Source organism: Contarinia nasturtii, unplaced genomic scaffold (assembly GCF_009176525.2).
Source record: "Contarinia nasturtii isolate CC-2019 unplaced genomic scaffold, AAFC_CNas_1.1 Cnas_scaffold_993, whole genome shotgun sequence".
Lineage (NCBI taxonomy): Eukaryota > Metazoa > Arthropoda > Insecta > Diptera > Cecidomyiidae > Contarinia > Contarinia nasturtii.
Genome location: NW_022198340.1, coordinates 1,778,474 through 1,800,593, shown reverse-complemented (window position 1 = coordinate 1,800,593; position 22,120 = coordinate 1,778,474). Strand labels below are relative to the sequence as shown.

Here is a 22,120-nt window from a genome sequence, read left to right as displayed (position 1 = left end):
CAGGTTGAAGTGTTCAATATTCTCTTCATTCGTGAGCAAGAGAAACGGCATGTTGTTCATTGTTTGAGTTGTGCTCGTAAACAGGCACCAAACCTGCAAGGTTTCGTGTGTTTGGAGGAATATCGACTCAAAGATCTAATGGAGATCTATGACAAATTTGTGCTGTCAAAACCACCGCCGCCGCCGCTTCCAACTGTGCCACAAAACGCGTTGGCCGCCACCCAGTCGCAAAATCAACAAAAAGAGACGTCAGTCGCATCTTAAACATCATAATGTCGTAAACTCTGGCTAAAAATAACTAGCAAAAATAAGCAAATTTATTTCTCATATACATATAGTTCGTCAAGTTGTAACGATAACTTTTTTTTCTATGCAAGACACTGTCTAAAGACAGAGAAAATATTTAAATATTTTATTTATTTTTCCCCGTTTTTTTCATTTTCTTTTTCGTTTAATATTTGTCTATAAAAACCACAAATTTAGGGTGTAAGTATACATACACTAATATATATATATATATGCACTTTTAGTTGCAAAAATACATAAAATTTATGTTTAAATATTGTATATTGAATATTCATGTATATGAAATCGACATACAATTCGACCCCCGATACTAAATAATAAGAACGATTTTTTAAGAAAAAGAAGTATCCAAAATCGAATGTAGTACATAAGAAAAGTATCTCTATTATAATGACGAGGAGGTAAACTCAAAAGGCAAAAAGATTATTTAACAACAAAAAAAAAACACTTGTATCCATATACACATTTATAAAAGAAACCATCTTCAAATGCGGTTCAGCAAATTAGATTTTTAGGAATATAGATATTGTTACCGTATTACTTCGATTGTATTGATCGAGAAAAACACACACACACAAACACAAAACGTTTTAGATGTCACAAGTCGGATTTTAATATAAGTAAAAATAATGCGCGTATAGTAGCGCAACTGGCATTGCGTTTCGCATTTCGGCTCCGTTGAAGCTTTTTTTGCGGGAGTTTGATACATACATTTCTTTTTGTCTCATAATTAATTCAATCACCAAAAACAAAACGAAAATTCTCTCGACTTGAAATAGCTTCTACTTCTGTTTGATCTCACGACTTAACGAAGAGAACCGATTTGTTTCTGTCATTGTTCAAAGTGGCTTATATATCGATTCATTTATAAATTCACACAATTAATTCATTTTCAAAATTAAACAATTTGTTAAAAAAATGAAAAAAAAAAAAAATGAAAATTTATAGTTTTTAAAAAAGGCGTTTTAGTATGTGTGTTTAGTTAAAAACTAAACGAACTGTTTTGCGGTGCATAGAAAACCGAGTCGCAATGCGATCACCCATTTCTTCCTCTGAAACAATGGAGGAATTAACGGGATCATTTGTCGCGCTCGGTTATTAAATTTAAGTAGCAAAATATTTTTTGGCACGTAATATAAGCAAAATTTAAAAAAAAACCAACAAAAATTTTTTTGGTCGAACTTTTCAATTCTTTAAAAAATGAATCGAAATAAGCTAAAAATGAAAGAGGAAAAAACACAGAAAATAGAAACAAACGTGCTATTTTATTAGTAATCATTTAGATGGTAGAGCGAGGGAAGTCTGTGTAACGTAAGCGAGCGATATAGCAAGATTCTGTACAGACATCATTTGCGTCATATGCGTACACACTTTCAACACTTTTATCGTATTTTAATCAAATGAAATAGGTTAGGTATGGAAACAAACATTTATAATCGTGTAAAATAGTTGAAGATGCAAAGAATGAAATTGCAAATGAAATGAGAAAAAACCAGTATTCACTGCCAAATCTAACGAAAAAAGAATGGAATAGAAATCCAACTAAGTAAGCAATTTATAAGCATAGAAAATCATACAATTTACTTATTATTATTAAATGTATGATTCATCTTAGTTCAGAAGTGCAAAAATCATTCGAAAGAATCAACAATCGGGTATATTTTTCGATGATTTTTTTTTAGCATCATCGAGAAATGTTCGGAATGATTTTGGTTTAAGGAAATTTAAGTAAAATGAAGACACTTATGGTCTTTGTTTGTAGATTGATGTAAGAATGATTATAACAAAAAGGCGTCCGAATTTTCGACGACAACATATATTTAGAATAAATTTTCCGCAATTCAACGCAAATGACGATAAAATGCCGAAATGTGTGTACAACATGATTTACAGAAATAAAGAAAATCTTAAACAACACATATGTATGAAAAAATAAACATATTTTTTTTATTTCCATTTTTATTGTGGACATTTTAAACAATTGGGTATTTCAACAAGTTTTTTTTTCTTGACATTTTTTAGCCAACACATCTTTTTTGAGTACATTTTTTTCTGTTGCTTCCATTTTCATACATGTATAGCATCTAAAGGAAGGAGTTTTTTTTACTGCTAAAACCGAAACCGCGTCTTGCTTCGAGAAAGATCAACTTTTCGTTTGTATATACATTCTTATAAACGCACAAACACAATTCGATCTTATTCTGCGTAGAAACAATTTAATGGAAAACCTCCATGAATCGATGGTTTAAACACATACAATAATTAATAAAATACTCCAACAATTAACATCAATATCATAATCGAACATTTTCTACATCAAAATAAAACAAAAAATAAACAAAAGAAACACATATTTTTCGCTGTTTTATTCATAACGATGCATATTGAACAATTAAAATTACGAATATTATTGGGAATGATAGAGAGATCAATTGAATCAAATTAAATTATACATAGATACTTGAAAAAATTAATAATTATCAAAAAAATATCATCCCAAAAAAGTGAACTTCGTTTATCTTATAGAATATAAAACAAAATGAAAATCTGCGAGATTTTTTTGCTTTAAATTCTTAAAGATAACGTGATAACCGGCTATTTTGATAGGATTAATAAATTCGAATGCAATTCCAAATGGTTAACATAAAGTCAACAAAGCGAACTCGTATATTCCAATACGATCATTTTGCTGATCGTTTGGCATCGGAGAAAATTTTCTTGCGATCGGTAGTCGATTGACAAAAAAACTGTTGAATTGAGAACTTCAACCAAGAGAACATTTTTAAATACGTATATTTCCCACCCGAAAATAGAACGAGAAAATATTTAATTCACTTTTTTTTTAAAAGTCAAATATGTTCGGCAAAATTCATCATTTACCGTATAACAAAAGATCACAATCAACAAAAAAGAAATAAAAAAACGAAATATGCCACACATTTGCTTGTATGTGCCTTTTGAAAACCAGATACGCAGACTTTTCTCTCATTTTTTAGAGAACCAAAATCATAATCGAGAAATAAAAAACAAATAAAAAATTATTAAGTCTAATAATTGAAATTAGTCGAGAGCAAATTTGTTTGGCCACCCGAAGAAACACAGCGTATGTCATTGAAACCGAAAGATGAAGAAAATACACACAATAATAGACACCAAAAGGGAAAAAACGATATTTTCATATTGAAAGATTTTCATGCAATAAAATTAGACCTTAGAAATGGAAAACAGGACACAGTCAAAGAAACAAAGTCAAAATATTAATAAACACCGCCAATAGTAATAGCCAAAAGATATTGAATTGCACACAGTTCGATTATTTAGAACTAAAAACAAGTGGAGAATCGATTTTTTGAAGCATTCATTCGTTCATTTATTACCTGAATACTATATGAGTGAGAGACAAAAGCATATACCATTCATTGGGCTATTTTAATAACCAGAAAATACGAAGCAAATCATTTTTGTCAATGCGGTGACCGCCTATCAATTTATTTAATAACATAGGCGAATGCCGATATTATTGAATTATTGTACCCCCTTAGTTATGATTATTATATATTCAATCGCAACTAAATTAAATCGTCAGCACTTCATTACACTTAATTATGTAATTTTAATTCATTTTTTTATTATGGTATGGAATTAGCCTGAATTATTTTACCTTACTAGTTGCAAAATTGATAAATAATTGTAATTATACTGATTGGAAATTTATGTTTCACTCAGTTGATACCTGTATTTAATATTTTTAAGTAACATGTGAAATTCATAAGTTAAATTCGTTCATATATTCAATGGTGCATGTATAATGTGAGCAAAAATACCACAAAAAATTAATTGGAACATATAATTCGATAATTGCCGGCTTTGCCGCAAACAAAAATTGTAAAACATTTTAAGAAATGCATTCAAATCAATAAAATGTAACAAAAAAGAAATGAACAGGGACTTTTTTCTCATTTTCTTTTTCAATTTCGTTCCACAGTCATGTTTGAAGACCGCTTTTAGACAATTTCGCCAAATTCTGTTGATGGGTTATTCTCTCGGTTTGAAACAGTGAGTTGATTGATTTCCACTTCAGTTTGTTCTCTTGTCAATTTTGATTCTGAATAAATCGACGACGATCCTATTAGACTAGCACCATCACCTGAATCGCTGCTACTTTTTTCACTTTCAATAGTAACCTCTGCTTTTGACCCTTCTTCAAAATCGCTATCATTTTGAAAATTGCTCTTCGATGGTTCGTCTTTGGCTAAATCAATGGCCGTGTTATTATTTTCTTTGACAACCTTCTGGTCATCCTTTCCTCTTTTTCTCATCAACATGATTCGTTTTATAGTACAAAATGATAATGGGCCTTTCAAAGGCGGTTCGTCGCCTTCCATTTTCACTGCCTTGTCTCCTTCGCCTTTCTCTTTCGTCTCGATAATTTCGTCTTTCTTTGGTTCATCAATTGGTTTGGGTTTGGATCGTAGGCGTCTTCGAATACCTCTTTTAAATTTTTCTTGAAAGGTTTTTGGTTCTTCTGCATGCAGTTGACTCAACGAAAATTTACTTCCACGCCGCTCGTCATCCTGCCCAACAACCGAATTTCTTCGAATAAATGCACGGCATGACTTTGCACATCCGCCGACGATTTCTGAGAATAGCACACTTCCAGCTAAAATGTAACCAATTGCCATCAATAAAAACATTCCTTCTGTATCGGCAAGATTCAATTTTCGTTCGACTGCATCAATACTAATTGTCTTCGATTTTGTTGAATCGAAAAATTGCTGTGCGTCACTAAAAAGAAAACCACATCGAATGAATTCTGAAAAGTTTTACTTTTGAAAGGATGAATACCTCCGCTGTAAATCCCATGCCATATCATTCGCTATTTTCAAATTTAAACCACTTGCAGCATAACGTAGAATGGCTTCATTGAAAATATTTGCATAGACTGAATTTAGAGGGAATAACATCGAAACGCCTATAATAATTACAATGGTTAGAGTCAAGCACACATGTGTTTATTTGGAATATTTTACCGAATCTCGTAAAACATTGTTCACCGATGTGCAGCGCGGATTGTTTACCAAGTTCACTAGAAATGAAAGAGAAAATGGTCATTGCATTCTTAGTGACACAAATATGCGTTGGAACTTACGCCATTGACACATTGCTTCTGACAATATATTGTAGTTCCGCTCGAGATCCTAAAAACGCGTAACCCCAAAAGAATGCGTGTGTTACATTGCGCAAACCTTCTTCCACATCGTCAACATATTCCACATTTTTTAACAATTTTCTTGCTTCGGAGTCGCTTGAATTTGTGAACCAAAATTGCCAACCATCTCTGCCTTTAAAAAAAGATGAGTTGATATATTTTTTCGAACTTTCTTCCATAAATAATATATTATTTGAACACAAACTTAATGTTCCGATGCGATAAAATCCCCAAATCAAATCTTCAATTGTGTTGATTGTTTCTGGAATTACTGGCAACGTTACAAAAGCAATAATTGAGCCAGTATAACAAGCGGTGATTATAATGCTGAACACCCAGTAACAACCTAAAATCCATTAAGCACTGACATTTACAAGCGAAAAAATGAATATGAAAAATTAATCGATACCAACCAATCAGTATTCGTGTCGACGTTTTCTTCGTATTTGACCATGAAAACTCACCAGTAAATGTCAAACTGTTGGTAAACGTACCGAATACATACCAAAACATATTTTCAATTTCACCCCAGTTCCCTATCAGATGACTTAACGTAAGTCGGTCCGAAAATGCTAGCGGAAAAATCGCAAAAATGTATGTAAAAATGATTGCAATCCAAACGGTCCATTGAAATGGCCCCAAAATGGCACGATAACGGGGCAAGGATTTCGAAGATAATGTTAAAAATGCACCACAATCGAATGAATGCGGCAATGACATATCAACACGTTCCATTCTTTCAATTGACATAAACGCTCCAGCCAACCCAATGTCTGACAATTTAGATTCCACTAAATCAATAACGCTATACGTTCGACTGTGCGAATGGACGTAAAATTATAAAATTCAATCGCTCTTAACAGTTTTTAAAAAAATAAACAGAAATAAAAGATTGAGAAGTTAACTGAATATACCCGAGTTCATTTTCGATTGATGGTTCCATTAGTTGAAAACTAAAATTAAGACGGCTAGACATCAGCTTCAGCAACCGATATTCATAGCCGTCCCATTCGATTCTTGTATTTCCAGCGATATCAGTTGAAAGCGTCTTTAGTATAAAAGGCGGCTGAGAGATACTTGCCACCTGAAAATTCATGAAAAAATGAAAGAAAAATGCGAAACTATTGTAAAACGTTAGAAAATATAAGCGGAAGTTACCATGAAGCGATGTGCAGAAAAGCCACTTGAAAATTTCTTTTTTGGAAAAAGATTGACTTTTGGACGAGATAATTTGCCTTTTAGCCATGACGTTAATACCTGATGATAATAAAATAATGGCACTTAACAATAAAATTCAAAATGTAAATTCCAATGGCATACCAGAGGTTGATTTGATCCCAAGCCGTCTGTATCAAATATTAAAAGAGTGAAAAATTCTATATGAAATCTAATTTTCTTAGCACAAACCTGTATACAATTTATGTGTGTACAATACGTATGGCCTGTCCTATTGATTGTGAAAGTAAATTAAGTTAGTCAAATAATCTATCAAAAAATGTGAAATTGAACTACTTTCGACGGATCGGACGAGAGAGACTCCGAAATCACAAGCAAATTCACTAAATCACTGGCGTATTTGGATGATAAAAATTCTTGAAGTTTCCATTGGGAAGAACGTGGAATCAAAACAACACGGTTCACTGTTTGTGGACCCAATACGTCACGCGTTCGCAACACATCCGAAATAAACAAAATGTAGCTGCGACAACTTTTATCGTACGGTTGAAGTAACTCTTGATTCACAACGGTGTAATTTTTACTAATCATTCCATGCAAATAAGAGATTTTGATTGCCTAATTTTTTTTTATTTGAGCATAAAATAAAAATCACGAAAGATTTGCAAAATTTTACTTTTTGGAAAATGATTTTAGCGAAAAACTGAATCTATAACCAAATTTTGACGATCAAACCTACTTTGAAAAATGTCTCCAGTAGGATGCTGTCAATTTCACGAAAATAATGGTCATAAAGTACGATTGGAACGCATGCATTCAAGTATTTATCCATAACTTTGGACAGGAGATTGACCAACGATTGTGCCTGCTCCTGTTGGAAAAATGTTTGATTCAGATTGAAACTGGAATACCATCGTTCTTCTCTCGTTTTTGGATGGCCGTAGAACGTTGTATCATCACTTCGTTTTATTCGACGATAGATGTAATCACTCATATTCATTGAATAATCACGATAATATCGTTTAGCAACTCTAAACTTATCATTTCTCAAATAATTCTCCGGAGTATTTCCATCGTCGCGTTGAGAAGTAACGATAAAATCGTTACCATAATGAAACGATGTGGATACTCCAGTGAAAAAACCGAAAGCGGCGGAAACTACGATTGAAATTAACACTTTCTTTCGAATGTACATCCTGAATGTGACTGCAAGACGTTGATTATGTTATCCTTCTTATATACCGACATTTATTATTCCATAAGAAAATTGAATGAACTAATTCACTCGAATTGATTCGGAAATAATTTATGAATGCCAGCTTATCGAGTATTCCCGAGTATTCCGTAGACAGCAACAGGAAATTTAATATGGTTTGATATTTCAATTCCATTCCAAGTAATAAAAATTCCAAATTGATATTAAATATTAAGTTCAGTGCTTGCTTGTTTTGTTTTCATCATAAAAAAATAAAATCAAATTGTGGTATATTTTCTATCGCTTGGTGTATCATATGTATGCCAGATCGCGTGAAGAATGTCCAAAATACACATATTTATGTCTTAATGATTTTTGCCGAAATCGATTTCATTTTTAAGTGAAAACACGTAAACGTTTTATTTGAGATTTGAGGAGATAAAGTTTCAGTGACACACATTTTCGGTACAAAATAATCCTTGGAATAATGTTTTCTTTAATCTAAATGTTTTCTCATATTTACGGATGTGAAACTGTTTATTTTAAGTTATTTTAACCGTAATAAATTACGGTTCTTTTTATCAATTCGACGCCGTGCACAACAAGTGGGTCTTTGTCCGGAATTTTACGAAAAGATCTTGGTCTGAAGGCCTATAAAGTCCAGTTGGTACAGGAACTGAAGTGGCATAACCATCCAACGCGCCGCACATTCGTCGGTTGGGCCCTGCAGAAGCTCCAAAATGATACGGAAATATACCAAAAAATCATCTTTTTCGACGAAGCCCACTTTTGGTTAAATTACTGGCCTGTGTAAAACGTAGCTGTGGAGACCGTTACCCAAAATTATCTTTAAAACAAAATTGCCATTATTATATCAACCAAATAAAGTCGATTTCATGATTAAATTAAAACTGGTTTATGATTTATTTTAAGTTAAAGATCTATCAGACGAAAAAAAAACCCTTTAGAACTCAAGAGAACTTACGCGAACTTGTGAAACTTACAGATACTTATGAACTTACAACGCGTAATTTTCCCCTAGGAAATTATACCTTTCTTAAAGAAACATGTTCAATTGCATAGTTTGATCTCTTCATCGTCGAAAGCATTCAACATTCAAGTTCAACATCATTTATAATTTTCATTTTTAATATTATCAAAATATATACGATACTTTGAAAATCGACTAGCTTATTCCAAACTCATCTTGCAAACATTGAATTATAAAATGTCAACACAATTGAAAAAAATTATTAAAATTGAAGTACTCAACTCTTGAATAAAAAAAATAATACTGAAAACACATTTTTATTTTCCATCCAATTAAAAAAAGTCAAGTGTTTTATAATACATTTTAGTTGTTATTTCGCCGATGAATTGCAGATCTAAAATTCGGAATGTCATTAAAAAAATTTAAATTATAAAATTCGTAAAGAATTACGCATATCAATTTGTCACACGTGGAAAGTTCTTACGAAAATTGTGTATATAACTTGGTTTTGCATCCAATAAGCTTCATTTAATTTTCAATTACAGTAATATTCAAAGTGATAATATCAAGTGGAGAAAAATGAGGGTGTTTTTATTTCTTACATTTTTGTCACTTGCGCTTTGTGTTCAGGTATGACTTTCATCTATCGTATGAAAACGTAGCAATATAGCTCGTTTAAAGTCAATACGACTATTAGAAGAATTAACGCTTCGTCCTCACTCGGCATATCTTCACTGCTTAGGCGAATATCAGCAGTAGAATTCACTGCGACATGGTCAAAAAACATCAAGCAGCCATATGTGAATGTTTCACTCTCTTTTGTGCGAACGTTCTTTGACTGTGTATGGCTGTGAGCAAACACATGCATTAGAGCATTAGATGCACGACAGTTCGCAGTGAACTCAACGGCTGATATTCCGTAAAGCAGCGATGATGTGCCGAGTATACACGAAGCGTGAATTGTTCTAATACGCGTAACTGAAGTCGTATTGGCTTTAAACGAGAGATATTTGAAGATTACTAAAAGATGATGACATTTGAATCGAAACCTTTGATTTTCTCTCTCTAAATACCCCCATCAAGTTTACCAATGGCAACGGAAGTATCACATTCAGTAAGCTATTGAATACATTCTGTGCTAAAGTTGCGAATAAAAACTTTTTGATGAGACCAAAGGTTGAACCATTGTTCAAGATTACCACCGAAGCAAATATCAAAGCATTAAAAGCCAAATTCAGTGCAGCCGTTGTTGATTTGGATGTATCAAAAAAAGATCAGATTTTGGCCAAGATTCCAAAAAATATGAACATTGGTGGTTTCAACACTCATGACTTTTTCGAAGAAGGGATCAATGCTATTGTAAAAGGACAAACTGAAACTCTTAAAAGCTTGAATGCCAAAATTTTATCGCAACTCAACTCCGAATCAATCGATGACGTCAATTTTGTTAATACGTTCACAAAATGGGCAACCGTTTTAATTATAGATCCTAAGCTTGCACTACGAGTCCAGGATAATATACCCACTATGGAATCGGACTATAAGTCATTGCATGACCAATTTGACGAACAAGTAAAAATATCAAATGAGTTGAGAAAAAAATTCGACAAAGATTTTCAAGCAGCAGTTGCGCAATTTAATAGCATTCTTAGTGAAAAGAACCCAAAAGCATTGGAGAAAATTCTTAAAGAACTTGAACCATTAATTGTAAAATTATTCACACAACAAGGTGAAATCTTTCACAATCTTGATACTTTGAGTAATGTTCTAGAAGATTATAGCAGTCAACGTGTTGCATGGGCCAAGTTTCTAATTGGAATGGTAGATAATCATAGTTTAAAGGATAAATCAGCAAAACCAAAGAGAAAACCACTTACAAAAGCACCTATCGATGCAAAAAGACCTCCATGGAAGCCAGCTGGACATAGAACTACTTGAAAAATTGTCACCGTTTCGATAGAAATTTAACGCCTTATCCAAATCGAAAGGCTTCAACAGAAGCATGTATAAATGAAATACACAGAAAAAAATAAAGATTAAGATCTAAAGCGCATTTCTTTTCAATTCAAAACAAAATATTTCAGCAACGTTCAAGAGTTCAGTAATAATTTTTTACGTAAAACAGATCAAATACAAATGAAAATGCGGCCAATTATTTTTTTTATATAAAATTACGTGTTCATTGACATACTTATGTTTTCTTCAAAAGATGTTTTGTATTATAGCTTAATGACAGATTTCGCTTAAATGAATTGTGGAAAACGATTAAAAATAATCTGCTAAAATTTGCAAATTAGCTTAAAATCAAATTAATTTATACGTTTACATCGATGATAATAATAGTTCACAATCATGCTTCCAAACCACACGCACGCACATTTATAGAACATATAGGCTCACTTAATTAAATTGATTAACTTCTATGGATTTTTTTTCCACTAACTATTGAATAATTTCTAAACGTTCGACGAAAAGTATACATTTTTCGCGGCAAACATCTCAACAGAGAAGTGCCAAAAAAATGGTTCGATTAAACGTAATTAAATTAAGACAAAGAAATTGATTTGAAGTGTGAAAAATTGAAATTAAATTAATGTCACTAGTTTTGTATAAATTTTTTCCAAAAAGAAACCGATCTTTTGCTTCTTTTATTCTTTATCTCATGCTACAACAACAAGATTTCATGCATCATGTAAACGAAAAGAAAAACAGCGTTTTTATTTATTTTTTTCATTACTATTTGCCATCCAACTAAGTTCAGACTTTCATTTGGCAAAAATCCTACAAAAACAAGTCGTGTGTTGACACTGCATTTAGAAGTGTAAAAGATTTTTATTGTGATTTTTCAATCATTTCCAAAATGCAGCGAAAATGCTGAAAATCAAAGACGATCTTAACGACATTTAACTTTCTACAAAATAGACTCTTGCAAATACAAATATTCCGAATGCGCATCTGCAAATCTGTTTTCTGCGTCATTTAAGCCAATATCATGAAGTGCACATGTTATGTTTCTGTTAAGATGGACAGAATCGATTTAATTTTAAAAAAAGACGATTCGATTGAAAACCCGATTCAGTTCAAAAATCATCGAAATTAGTAAAAGTCGTCATTTGCGCTTCATAATGTTGGCTTAAAGCTTGTCGATTGTGTAAGTATGTTAACCCCTTACAGCAGCTTCAAGACATGTGAAAAGACTTATGTTTTCATTTTAAGTTTTAGTTTTTTTTTTTCATATGTTGATGTTCCTGACATCGCTAATAACTAGAAGAAATTTGTTTTTTTCTTGCTTTCCAACATACTTTTTATCATTCATATAAACTTCTCTTGGCATTTGCGTTATGCACTCTCACCCATCGTTTTATTTTTCTATTTTGTCTTGTTTGCTCATTCTCTATATTGATTTTGTCATTCTATTTGCTAACTTGTTTAGTTTTCTATTGGTAATAAATTGTTGCCGCTTGATATGCATGCGAGTGCATGCAGCAGCAACAACAAAAGAAAATATCGACGAATTTTATTGCACTGCATTGTGGATTGATTGGTTTATTCATTTGAGTGGTTTTTTGTTGCAGTAAAACAAAATATGCTTACCACGATTCAACACTCGCTTGCACGCACACACACTTCGAATGCATGTGGCTTTGAAAGCTTTATGTGTTAATCGGGTAATTGACGTTAAACATTCTTGTTTCACTTGATTGTAGCTTTACACGCTGTATGATGAAAGTGTATTTTGTTCTCTATGCTATTTATATGTCACAATAATTCAAATTCAAAAAAAAGTCAAAATAGAACACGCAAAAAGGGCGAAAAAAAACTTAAAATAGAAATTGTTTCGGAAGGTGGAAAACTTAATTTTTTTTAATAAAAAAAAAAACGAAGAAATCGTAAGGAAAAATTATAAAAATCGAAACTCGGTTAGGCAGTATGTGCTACTGAGCAGGAATAAAATCATACAGAAAATGGATTTTGAAAAATAACGTTGGATTTTGGAAGAAAAAAAAATTGGGTTTTGAATGTGCTTCCTAATCGTGAGAAAGGCTGGTAGTTTTGAAGAAGTACATAATATCACATATCTATAAAATAAATTAATTACTCAACTTATTTTCTTATGCTTTATATTTTCATTCATATTTTTTTCTCGATTTTTCGTTTCTTTTCTAATCTCCTTCAACAAAAAAATACAACTCTCATTTATTCGACTCTTGTAATTGATTTCGACGAAAAATAAATTAAAAATACAAATTTTGTGCGCTAAAATATCTGAGTATTCGATTGTGTTTCAAACAAAATTATTATTATTTTTTTTTCTCATCGAATTTCATTGCGGCCTCGTTAAATTCTAATGCAAAATAATGACAATGATCTGGGACTGTTTACTCTCTGTTTCTTCTGTATTTTGTTTATTTTTTTGTTGTTGTTGTGGCTTTTCAAATTCAGACTTTGAATTCGATTTTTAAAAACAAAAAAAAAATAATTTAAATTAATGGGTACGCAGTCTAAATGAAAAAAACAATTCGTGTGACAGTGTCTATTCATCGATATCATTATCGACGCGTGATGATCGAATGCCACTTTTACCGGTCCATGGATAGATCTCTGGGCATGGTTGACACGTTCGCATATATCGTACACCAGACTTATGCCATAAATTACACACTTTTGGATTGTTACAACGTTTTGGCCGATCTTGGTAATTACATTGGAACGGTTGGAAAGAATTCATGCGCGATAACGGCGTCGGATCGCGCACCCATTGCAATCCCTGCCAATTGGTCACAATCCATACATCGTTCATTGCATTGATTGTGTCTAAGAATTTGATAAAACCTTCTTTGTGATGGGGCTGAGTGAACCAGGCAGCATGGTAGAATAGACCGAATGGAGCTCTGCAAAAAGAATACGCATAAATCATAAATTGAAATTTTGAAGATTTTGAGCTCATACCTGTTGGTGGTGTAATGTCGCTCAAAGTTTTTCATAATCATTTTAACCACACCATCAGCATCGGGTGGATTCGAGCATGCATCACCCATTGAACAACGACCGCCATTCAAATCTTGCCACATCACCATTGGCACTTGCCATACACCTAAAAGAAATTCCGTATTAAAATCGGATCCATTTTAGTTTCAGTTTTAATCGAAGATTTCATCACAAATGAAAATGTTTTGAAAGTCAAGACAAACCTGGATAGCTCTTCGTTGGACATGGTGGAATCATGCAATCGTGGAATATTTTGTAGTCCAATGTATATGGCCAGCTTGGTGGTCGATTCTCATACACTGGCATCGATGAGTCATAGGTAAAGTTTGAGTCGTACAACATTTTAAACATTTTATTTCCGCCGATCGATAAGAACGGTGCTCGCATTCCTCGTACATCGTTCAATTTAACGCCACCGTAAGCGGCGAGAATTTCACGTTGGCCGGCAACTTCTCTGGTCCATTTCTTCTGGGAGAATTGTTCTCCAAAACTATGTCTGTATTTCCAAACGCAAAAAAAGTCGATTAGTTTAGAATTAATTTTCGTTTGAATTTGAGAAATGAAATTGCTTTTCCAGACTGGAATTCAGTGAAGCGATACTAATTGTGTAGTTTGTTAATTGCTGGTTAGTTTTTGGTGTGTGGAAATTTGTGTGTGGAATGTGTGATTGTGTGTTTGATTAGTTAGAAAAAGGGGTTATAAATTGGCATGAAGAAGAAGAAGAAGTAGAAACGATGTATTATGTAAGGTGTCGAATATATCAAGTGTATCAATAAGTTTGTGTTTCGTGTGATATGTGTGTCTTGTGTTGAAATATAGTAGAAAGAAATGAGGCGTCGAAGCGTGTGTTTGGTGTGCGTCTTGGAATTCGCGCGATTAAAAAAAATTAAAAAAAAAAAAGACTTACGATACAGTGTGTGATGCCATTTCGTGGCCGTCAGAGTACAAATTTTGTACTTGTGAGTAATCGGTCCATTCGTGTGAAACATAGAATGTGGCTGAAATTGGGCATCCATTTGGATTGACGCGTCCCTTACCAAATAAATCCGAATACAGTTGCTTATTCAAATCATTCACCGAATCGTCGAATGTCAATAAAATGATTTGTGGAACATCTTCAACAGGCAAATCACCTGTATATGCGTTCGGGGTGTTTTTTTAGTTGTGTGTTTGAGTGAGTGTCGGGTTTCAAGTCAGATAGGGAATTGTTTATTTTGATTTTGAATAACAGGAAGTTGGGTTAAAGGCACATGAAATTAAATAAAATATCAATTCGATTTTATTTAGATTTGAACAAGTTGAAACGAAATATTAAAGTAAAAAATATAGATTAATATTAATATTTAATCATCAGCTTATGAAATAATTCTCAGAAGTGTTTAAAAAAAAAGTCGAGAGAAAACAGATCGAAGAACAAGAAGATGAGATTGGAACCCATTAGAATATTGACGCAAAATGGCATGAAATTTGGTTATAAATTGGCATAGGAGATTGTGGATCAAAGTATCGCATCAATTTTTCTTTCCATAGTTTTTGTTTTACTTACGACACAGTGTGCGATGCCATCTCATGACCATCGTGATACAAATTTTGCACTTGCGAATAATCGGTCCATTCGTGCGACACGTAAAATGTCGCCGTTATTGGACAACCATTTGGATTCGTGCGACCGCGTTCAAATAGATCAACGTAAATCTCTTTATTAATATCATTCACGGCATCATCAAATGTTAATAGCACTATTTGCGGCGTTTGATGTGCTGGTATTCCTCCTAATTATTGCAATTTTATGAAAGTGTTCAATTTTAAATTATTTGACACAGGCTAACATAATTATGACTATTTGACAAATTCGGTCAAGTTGAAGAAGGTCAGATAATTACATTATTTCTCAATAATTGAAAAATTCATCAAAAATTGGAATTTCCCATTTTGAGATGCAGATTTTGAAATGAGTTTTTGAAGGGAACATTTTCGATGACATTTTTTCAATGTTCTTTGCAAATAAGAATCACAATTTGTGATACTAAAACTTACTTTCGCTGAATTATAAAAGTAATATTAAAAGATTGTAAGAAATCGAGAGAAAATTAAATCAGTATCTTACCCGGAATATCTCTACCACCACAGTAGCAATCGGGCAGCAAACAAACATCTTTGCGACATTTGGCAGCTGTTTTGTCGGGAATTGGTTGCGGATACAATGGTTCGGGACGTGTTGGTGGATTTCGATAGATATCAACAAATTCGGTTGCTTTGGATACAATTGCTCCAGATGGTTTCAACGTTGGCCGTTGACGTCTTTTTTGAAAATAAAAGAGATTTTTTTACAAATTCCTCATTGATATACGTGATCAATTTTTCATTGAATTTTTTTTCTATCTGAAAACTTGTAGACTTTCATTTGAGGCATCTCATCATTTTTGAAGCAAAAAATTGAATGAAATGAATTTAACTTACGGTGGATGAGTGCCTCGATTTGCAGTTGGTCCGGATGATGTGCGATCATCATATCCGCCAGCTGTATAATGTGAGCTTCCGCGATTCCTATTATTTGTTCTGTATCAATTTAAATCAAAACAAAAAGATTAAAAACCGAACACAAGGTAATTTCTTCAAAAAAAGCTAGAAAAATTGTTTGGAAGAGAAGAATTTGAAGAACGATTTCTTTTTTCTTTAAATAAATAAACCAAATCACCAAAAAGTGCAAGCAAAGTTTAGTAAACAATAATTAGATTACAAATTAAACTAATTCTACTTAAGTAACAAATACAGATAAACCCCAAAAATTACCCAAATTATACAAAATCAGTTGAATGAGATGAAACTTATGTTAGTAATACAATAATTTTGACAAAAAAAAAATAAGAAAAATATAAGTTGTTTTGTAAATTGATAAAACGTTGATTTATATTTGTTTTCGGAATCAATAAGAACAAGTGAATCGGTGCAAGGAATAAAGGCTTATATTTTTCGTCGAATTTCAGATGTACGATTTCGATGCGTATGCGAGTGTAAAATGATCAGTTACAATGAAGAACTAGGATTAAAGGAGAGGAGACATTTGCATGACAGAAATGATGTTTTGATGAGGAGGACAGATGTATTTTTTTTATTTAAGAATTTTCTCCAGCCGCGCACAGCCGCCGTTCTTCTTATCTGATCTCATACTGAAATTCGGTGTTGCTTTTATTGTTGAAAAAGTGTAAACACTTTTACATTTGAAACTTAGTAAAAACAAATTTTGAACGGTGCAAAATAAAAATCCAATTGAAAGCTGTTGAATTTTTCGGTGCTGAGAAATAAAAATGCGTTAATTCGAATAAAAAAATAAACAAAACAAATTTTAAAAAAACAACCATGAACACGAATATTATGTAGTAAATAAAATCGTAAAGACAAGTGCAGAATGCGAGTCGAAATTGAAGTTTCGATTCGAAAAATTGAATTATTGTAAGAAATCGTCGATAAAATATTGATTTTTTTAAAAAAAAGATTTAAATTGAGAGTGTGTGTATTTGTGTGTGGTGGGGTGGTTAGAATTGAAACTTATCTTGTTACACATAAACAAAATATATAGTAAACAAAGAAAAGTAAATTGGTTGTGGAGCCATTTAGTTCTGGTTCACAACGAAACAAAAAGTTTTTTTTTTAAAAAAAGACAAGTAAAGATGAGAATGAAATCAAGAGAGAGTGTATTTTTTCTTCTCTTCTCAAAAATGTTCTTTTGAGAATGATAGATTAATGCAAAAACAAAAAAACAAAACAATATTTTTTTTGAGTTGATGTGGATTTGTGTGCGATTCTTTAATGTGTTGGAAATATACCTCGACGGTATTTCGTTGCACTTGGCATCGATACATTTGACAATTGGAGTCGTGGAATGATGATGGAAACGTAGAGCTGGTGTTGTATGCGCATTCATGCGACGTGTTGTTGTTGTGGTGCCTCCACTGCCGCCGCCACCGGCAATCGTTGTTTTGATCGCTGGATTGACACGTGATGCGCGCGGCGGGAGCGTATTTACGGAATTTGTTGTACTCTGGGATTTTTGTGTTGTCGTTGTGCTACTACTACTTGTCAAACGCGTTTGTGTCGAGGTCATGTGACCATTATCATTTGTTCGAATGGTTGTGCTTGTCATTGGGTCAAATACAGTCAACGGTACAAAAGTCAAATTACGTAGAAAATGTTGTGTTGTCGTTGATGGCGTTTCATAGTCAATTTGATTACGTTCTTGTGTCTCACTTGTTAAATCGATATCGGTGGCAAATTTACGCGTTGCAACACTATTTTTGGTCGTTGTTTCAAATTGATATTCGGATTCGACATCTTTTTCAGCTTCACTTTCGAGCTGTTTGAGCCGTGCTTTTATCTCCGATTCGGTTGGTACATTGAACTCTGGCATTTCAACGGTTGCACGGAATTTTTCACGTTGTTCCGGTTGCAATTCGGTTGACGATGATATTGGCTCATCTGTATCGGACATCAATGTTAAAATGTCATCGGTTTCTTCGGGAATTTCGGTACCATGTTTTGCACCATCTTTTATATAATCTTCGAGTGTTGTATGTTGTTGCTTTGACTCCTGTTCTTCGCCATCCTTAACAATTGCATATTTTGTGCTATCTCTTATATAATCACCTAAATTGTGTTCAACCACACTTTCCTGTTCCTCTTCGTCTTTGACATGACGATAATTTGAATAATAACGTGTCGGTGCAACACCATTCGATAAAACGGTGTATTTCACGGTCGCACCATCATCATCGACCATAAATTCAATGTTCTTTCCTTTTGACGGTCGAATCAAGGTTTCTTCTTCATTTGCCGAAAAGTGTAAATTGGGTAGTTTTGTGGTTGGCCGTGATCCTTTCTGTGTTTTTCCTCGATGATTTTTGATCGATTGTTCCACTTTTTGTTCGTTCGATAGAACATTTTCTAATGTTTTCATAAAATTACTATTTTTCATTGTGTCCAATTCTGGATCGTCTTCGTTTAGCTCTTGCACACTGGGATTTAAGATGACCGGTGTCAGTCCGCCGGCTGAATTATTAAGTTTCTTTTTCGATCGCATCCGTACTACCTTTCGGTAGTGCTCTCTTCCGCCTTGCGATGGAAACGATGGTGGTCGTCCGTCTTGGAACAATGGTGGAAATTGTGAAAACCCAGATGGTGTCGAAGCACCGCGCGGCCCTTGATTTGGATATAGAGAAAATTGTGGAGTTGATGTTGTTATCGAAATTGGAGTCGTCGTTTGATAGGGTGGAAAATTTTCATTTGGCAACGAATTCGATATGCTCGACTGTTGAATGTAATTTTCATAATTTGATTTCTGTGGGAAAGATGTTGTAATGGAAATGATCGGTTTTTCGGTGGTAATATCAATTGGTCTGCTGGTTGGTTTCATCGGCCTAAATCGTTCATCGTTTGGCAAAATTTTTATGCCAACCGGTGGATAATTCGATGATGAAATCGGCGTCCAATCGAATGGCTGCTGAGTTGATGAAACCGTTGGAAAATTGGTTGTTATTGAAATTGGCGTCGTGCTTGACGATGACGAGAATGGTGTATAGGAAACGGATGGCTTTTGTGTTGATGATACATAATTGTTTTGAGTATTATTTTTTGGCGGCGCTGTAATAATGTAGTAACTTCGGAAGAAGCTGGTCGAAGATGGTGGAGGTGCTTTTGTTGTGGTCGTCGTTGTTGTTGTTGTGGTAGTGGATGTACTACTCGAAATTGGATTCGATTGACTATTAAAACTCGATTGAATATTATTCTTTCCAATGGTAATACTGTACGATCCAAGCGATGGTCGATACTGTGTTGGTTTGATGTCTTCCAAAATGGTTTGTAAACTTGCATACGGTGACACCGGTGGTTTTGGAGTTGTGGTATCGAATGTTCGATTCAATCGTTCACGGAATTTAAGCGATGGAAATTTCGTGGGTTTTCGATTTGAATGCTTCGACGGTCGTTCATAATCCTTGTCTCCATCAAATGTGAATGAAAACTTCGAAACGGTTTTTGAAGTTGGCGTCACCGCGTCATGGTGTGAATTCGATTCCAAATCTCTTGTCCGATTAATGGGCTGTCCAAAGATGACTTTCTTCATATCTTCCGGTGCAACGGCATTGACCACCGTATTGAATACCTCTGATCCGGGTAACGTTGGTTTCTTCAAATATTGAATTTTCCAATTGCGCAACGGTGAATATGTGGTCGGTACGATAATTTCATGTTTCAATGGTGTAATTGAATTTTGATGAATTGAATTTGGTGTCGAATTAATGGAATTAGTCGATTGTGGTTTTCTCACATATAAAGGAATATTTTCCGATTCTGCATGACTTGCATGCTGATAATTATCGGTTGATTGTTCATGATCATAGTCTGAATCGATGGTGGTGGTGCGATTTTTATGTGCACGTTTTCCACCGGCAACACCGGTTGTCAGAACAAAACGATATGTATCATTTGGTGATGGCAAACGTGCGCCCGGTATATGAATGGCCGCTATTGGCTGAGATAATTCGGTTTGCTTATTTGGTAATGTGGTAATAACATGGGATTTTGGTGTGGATTGAATGAATAGTGACGATTGGCTATTTACAAAAGCATTTACTAAATCTTTTTCAGATGATGATAATGGTTTTGTGCTGACGATATGTGTTGTCGCCGACGTTTTACTTGGTGCTTGAAAACTTTGCGGCTGTATGTCGGACACAATAAAATCTAAATATTTTTTACGTTGATCTTGTTCATCGTTAACTTCTTCATTATTATTGATCGTCGATGTTGTGGATGGTTTTGAATTTTTAATTGCAACGTTCGATTGTTGTCGATAGGTTTTGGTCGATATTGGTTCTTGTTCGCCATAATTTAAGTACGTTTTATGCGTTCGATTTGCATGATTATTATTATTTAAAATTTTGTCAAAGTTATTGTTATTGTTATGATTGTTTTGGTTGTACCGAAAACCGGTCGTTAGTGTAAACGTTTGTGAATGGTCTGTGTCAGTGTTTTTGTTTGCGTCACGATTGTAATAGTTGTTATTTCTTGATTTACTTTGGGAGTTTTGGGAATGAATGATTGGATTTGGACTAGAATCGGGATAACGAGGTTTTTGATGGTTGTATTGTTGTTGTTTTTGTTGGTGGTGGTGGTGGTGGTGGTTTTGTGATTGAGTATTTGAGAAGGGATAACCCGCGCGTGTTCCTAATGTAAATTTTATTGTTTCGGATGACGACGTCCGATTTTTGGTGACATCACCTTCCGGTAATCTTGATCTGTTTGAAAATGGTAATAAAACACATTGTTTTTCTTTATTTGTAAAACCGTTCAACGACATTTTGTTTGAATGTTGTTTGATTTTGATTTTTTTATGTGTTTTTTGAAAATGAAAAAAAAAAATAATAGTTGAACAAAGTTATTATGAAAAAGATCCTCTTCGAAAAAAAAGAGACAGATAAAGAATTATTTTGAACATTCGCCACTAAAAATTTTCAAGCAGCATTTTGCAGCATCTTTCATTTAATGATTCTTTTCGTTATTCTTTGGTGCAATTCATGTATGGCAATGACACAAACGAATGATGACATGAATTGATGAGACCGATGATTTGATGGAATGTATGGGGGTGTATGAGAGATAGACAGAGAATGTCAATGGCAAAGCCCTCACAAAATTAATACGAAGAAATGATCACCGCTATTTTGGGGATGACACATTATTTCTGACCCTATCCAACTTCTTTACCGTTCGTTTTGTTCCAAACGATTCCATTCCGTGTACGCAATTGTATTAGCAAATGGTTATCGCGTACATCTACAATCCGGTTGTGTCGCGGTTTTTTTCGGGGGGATTTTTTATACAATGGAGATTAAACGATGAGATTCTAAAAAAATATATGTTTTTTTTTCTCACTACCATGCCAGTATAGATTGTATTAAACTTAAATGCTAGGTAAATTTTTAACTGATTTCCCAAAATGATCCAAACCAATAAAATACCAAAAAAATGCTTGAATTTAGCCAAAAAAAGAATTATGTTTATTGACTAGCATGGTATATGTAGTATGTCTTTCAAAAATCCCTGTTCTTTCTCTCGAACAGAAAAAAACAACAATCGAGATTATTCAAAGCAAAAACGTAGCGTAAATGGCAAACAAAATCACATGTGTAAGTGGAGTCCATCCATTGTTATTCAAACAAAAAAAAAACTATGCTCGCTAGCCCAACGACAGCAAGAG

At 33.6% G+C, this 22,120-nt stretch overlaps 4 protein-coding genes across 8 annotated transcripts in view; 2 read left to right on the top strand and 2 right to left on the bottom strand.

Moving 5' to 3' along the window:
* Positions 1 to 2,243, top strand: part of LOC116343443 (histone demethylase UTY) — a 29,395-nt gene extending 27,152 nt beyond the window's left edge. The window contains exon 16 of the mRNA XM_031771491.1: positions 4 to 2,243. Coding sequence (XP_031627351.1) covers positions 4 to 264 — 261 coding nt within the window. The 3' untranslated portion in view covers positions 265 to 2,243. The remainder of the gene's footprint in view (positions 1 to 3) is intronic.
* A 632-nt stretch (positions 2,244 to 2,875) lies between these two features.
* Positions 2,876 to 9,046, bottom strand: LOC116343444 (ionotropic receptor 21a). Of its 2 annotated transcripts, XM_031771494.1 has the most exons (13): positions 8,891 to 9,046; positions 7,431 to 8,733; positions 7,028 to 7,309; positions 6,923 to 6,962; positions 6,836 to 6,861; positions 6,674 to 6,772; positions 6,430 to 6,599; positions 5,929 to 6,332; positions 5,721 to 5,861; positions 5,456 to 5,648; positions 5,337 to 5,392; positions 5,152 to 5,278; positions 2,876 to 5,091 (listed from the first exon to the last, which is right to left on the bottom strand). In XM_031771494.1, the coding sequence occupies exons 2-13, from the start codon at positions 7,884 to 7,886 to the stop codon at positions 4,311 to 4,313; spliced, it is 2,775 nt and encodes a 924-aa protein (XP_031627354.1). In that variant the 5' UTR covers positions 7,887 to 8,733; positions 8,891 to 9,046; the 3' UTR covers positions 2,876 to 4,310. The 2 variants fall into 2 exon arrangements, with proteins under 2 accessions (XP_031627354.1, XP_031627352.1); XM_031771492.1 differs by having other exon boundaries at positions 7,431 to 9,046.
* A 329-nt stretch (positions 9,047 to 9,375) lies between these two features.
* Positions 9,376 to 10,925, top strand: LOC116343445. The gene is made up of 2 exons (XM_031771495.1): positions 9,376 to 9,507; positions 9,961 to 10,925. Exons 1-2 carry the CDS (start codon positions 9,457 to 9,459, stop codon positions 10,813 to 10,815), a joined length of 906 nt encoding a protein of 301 aa, XP_031627355.1. The 5' UTR covers positions 9,376 to 9,456; the 3' UTR covers positions 10,816 to 10,925.
* Positions 10,926 to 12,099: 1,174 nt separating this feature from the next.
* Positions 12,100 to 22,120, bottom strand: part of LOC116343441 (serine-rich adhesin for platelets) — a 70,138-nt gene continuing 60,117 nt past the window's right edge. For 3 of the 4 annotated variants that reach the window (XM_031771487.1, XM_031771489.1, XM_031771488.1), the window contains 7 exons: positions 17,694 to 21,158; positions 16,327 to 16,425; positions 15,974 to 16,167; positions 14,774 to 14,999; positions 14,070 to 14,362; positions 13,828 to 13,972; positions 12,100 to 13,769 (listed from right to left, as the gene is read on the bottom strand). In XM_031771487.1, the coding sequence (XP_031627347.1) occupies positions 13,412 to 13,769; positions 13,828 to 13,972; positions 14,070 to 14,362; positions 14,774 to 14,999; positions 15,974 to 16,167; positions 16,327 to 16,425; positions 17,694 to 21,158 (4,780 nt within the window). In that variant the 3' untranslated portion in view covers positions 12,100 to 13,411. The other variant, XM_031771490.1, reaches the window with a different exon arrangement.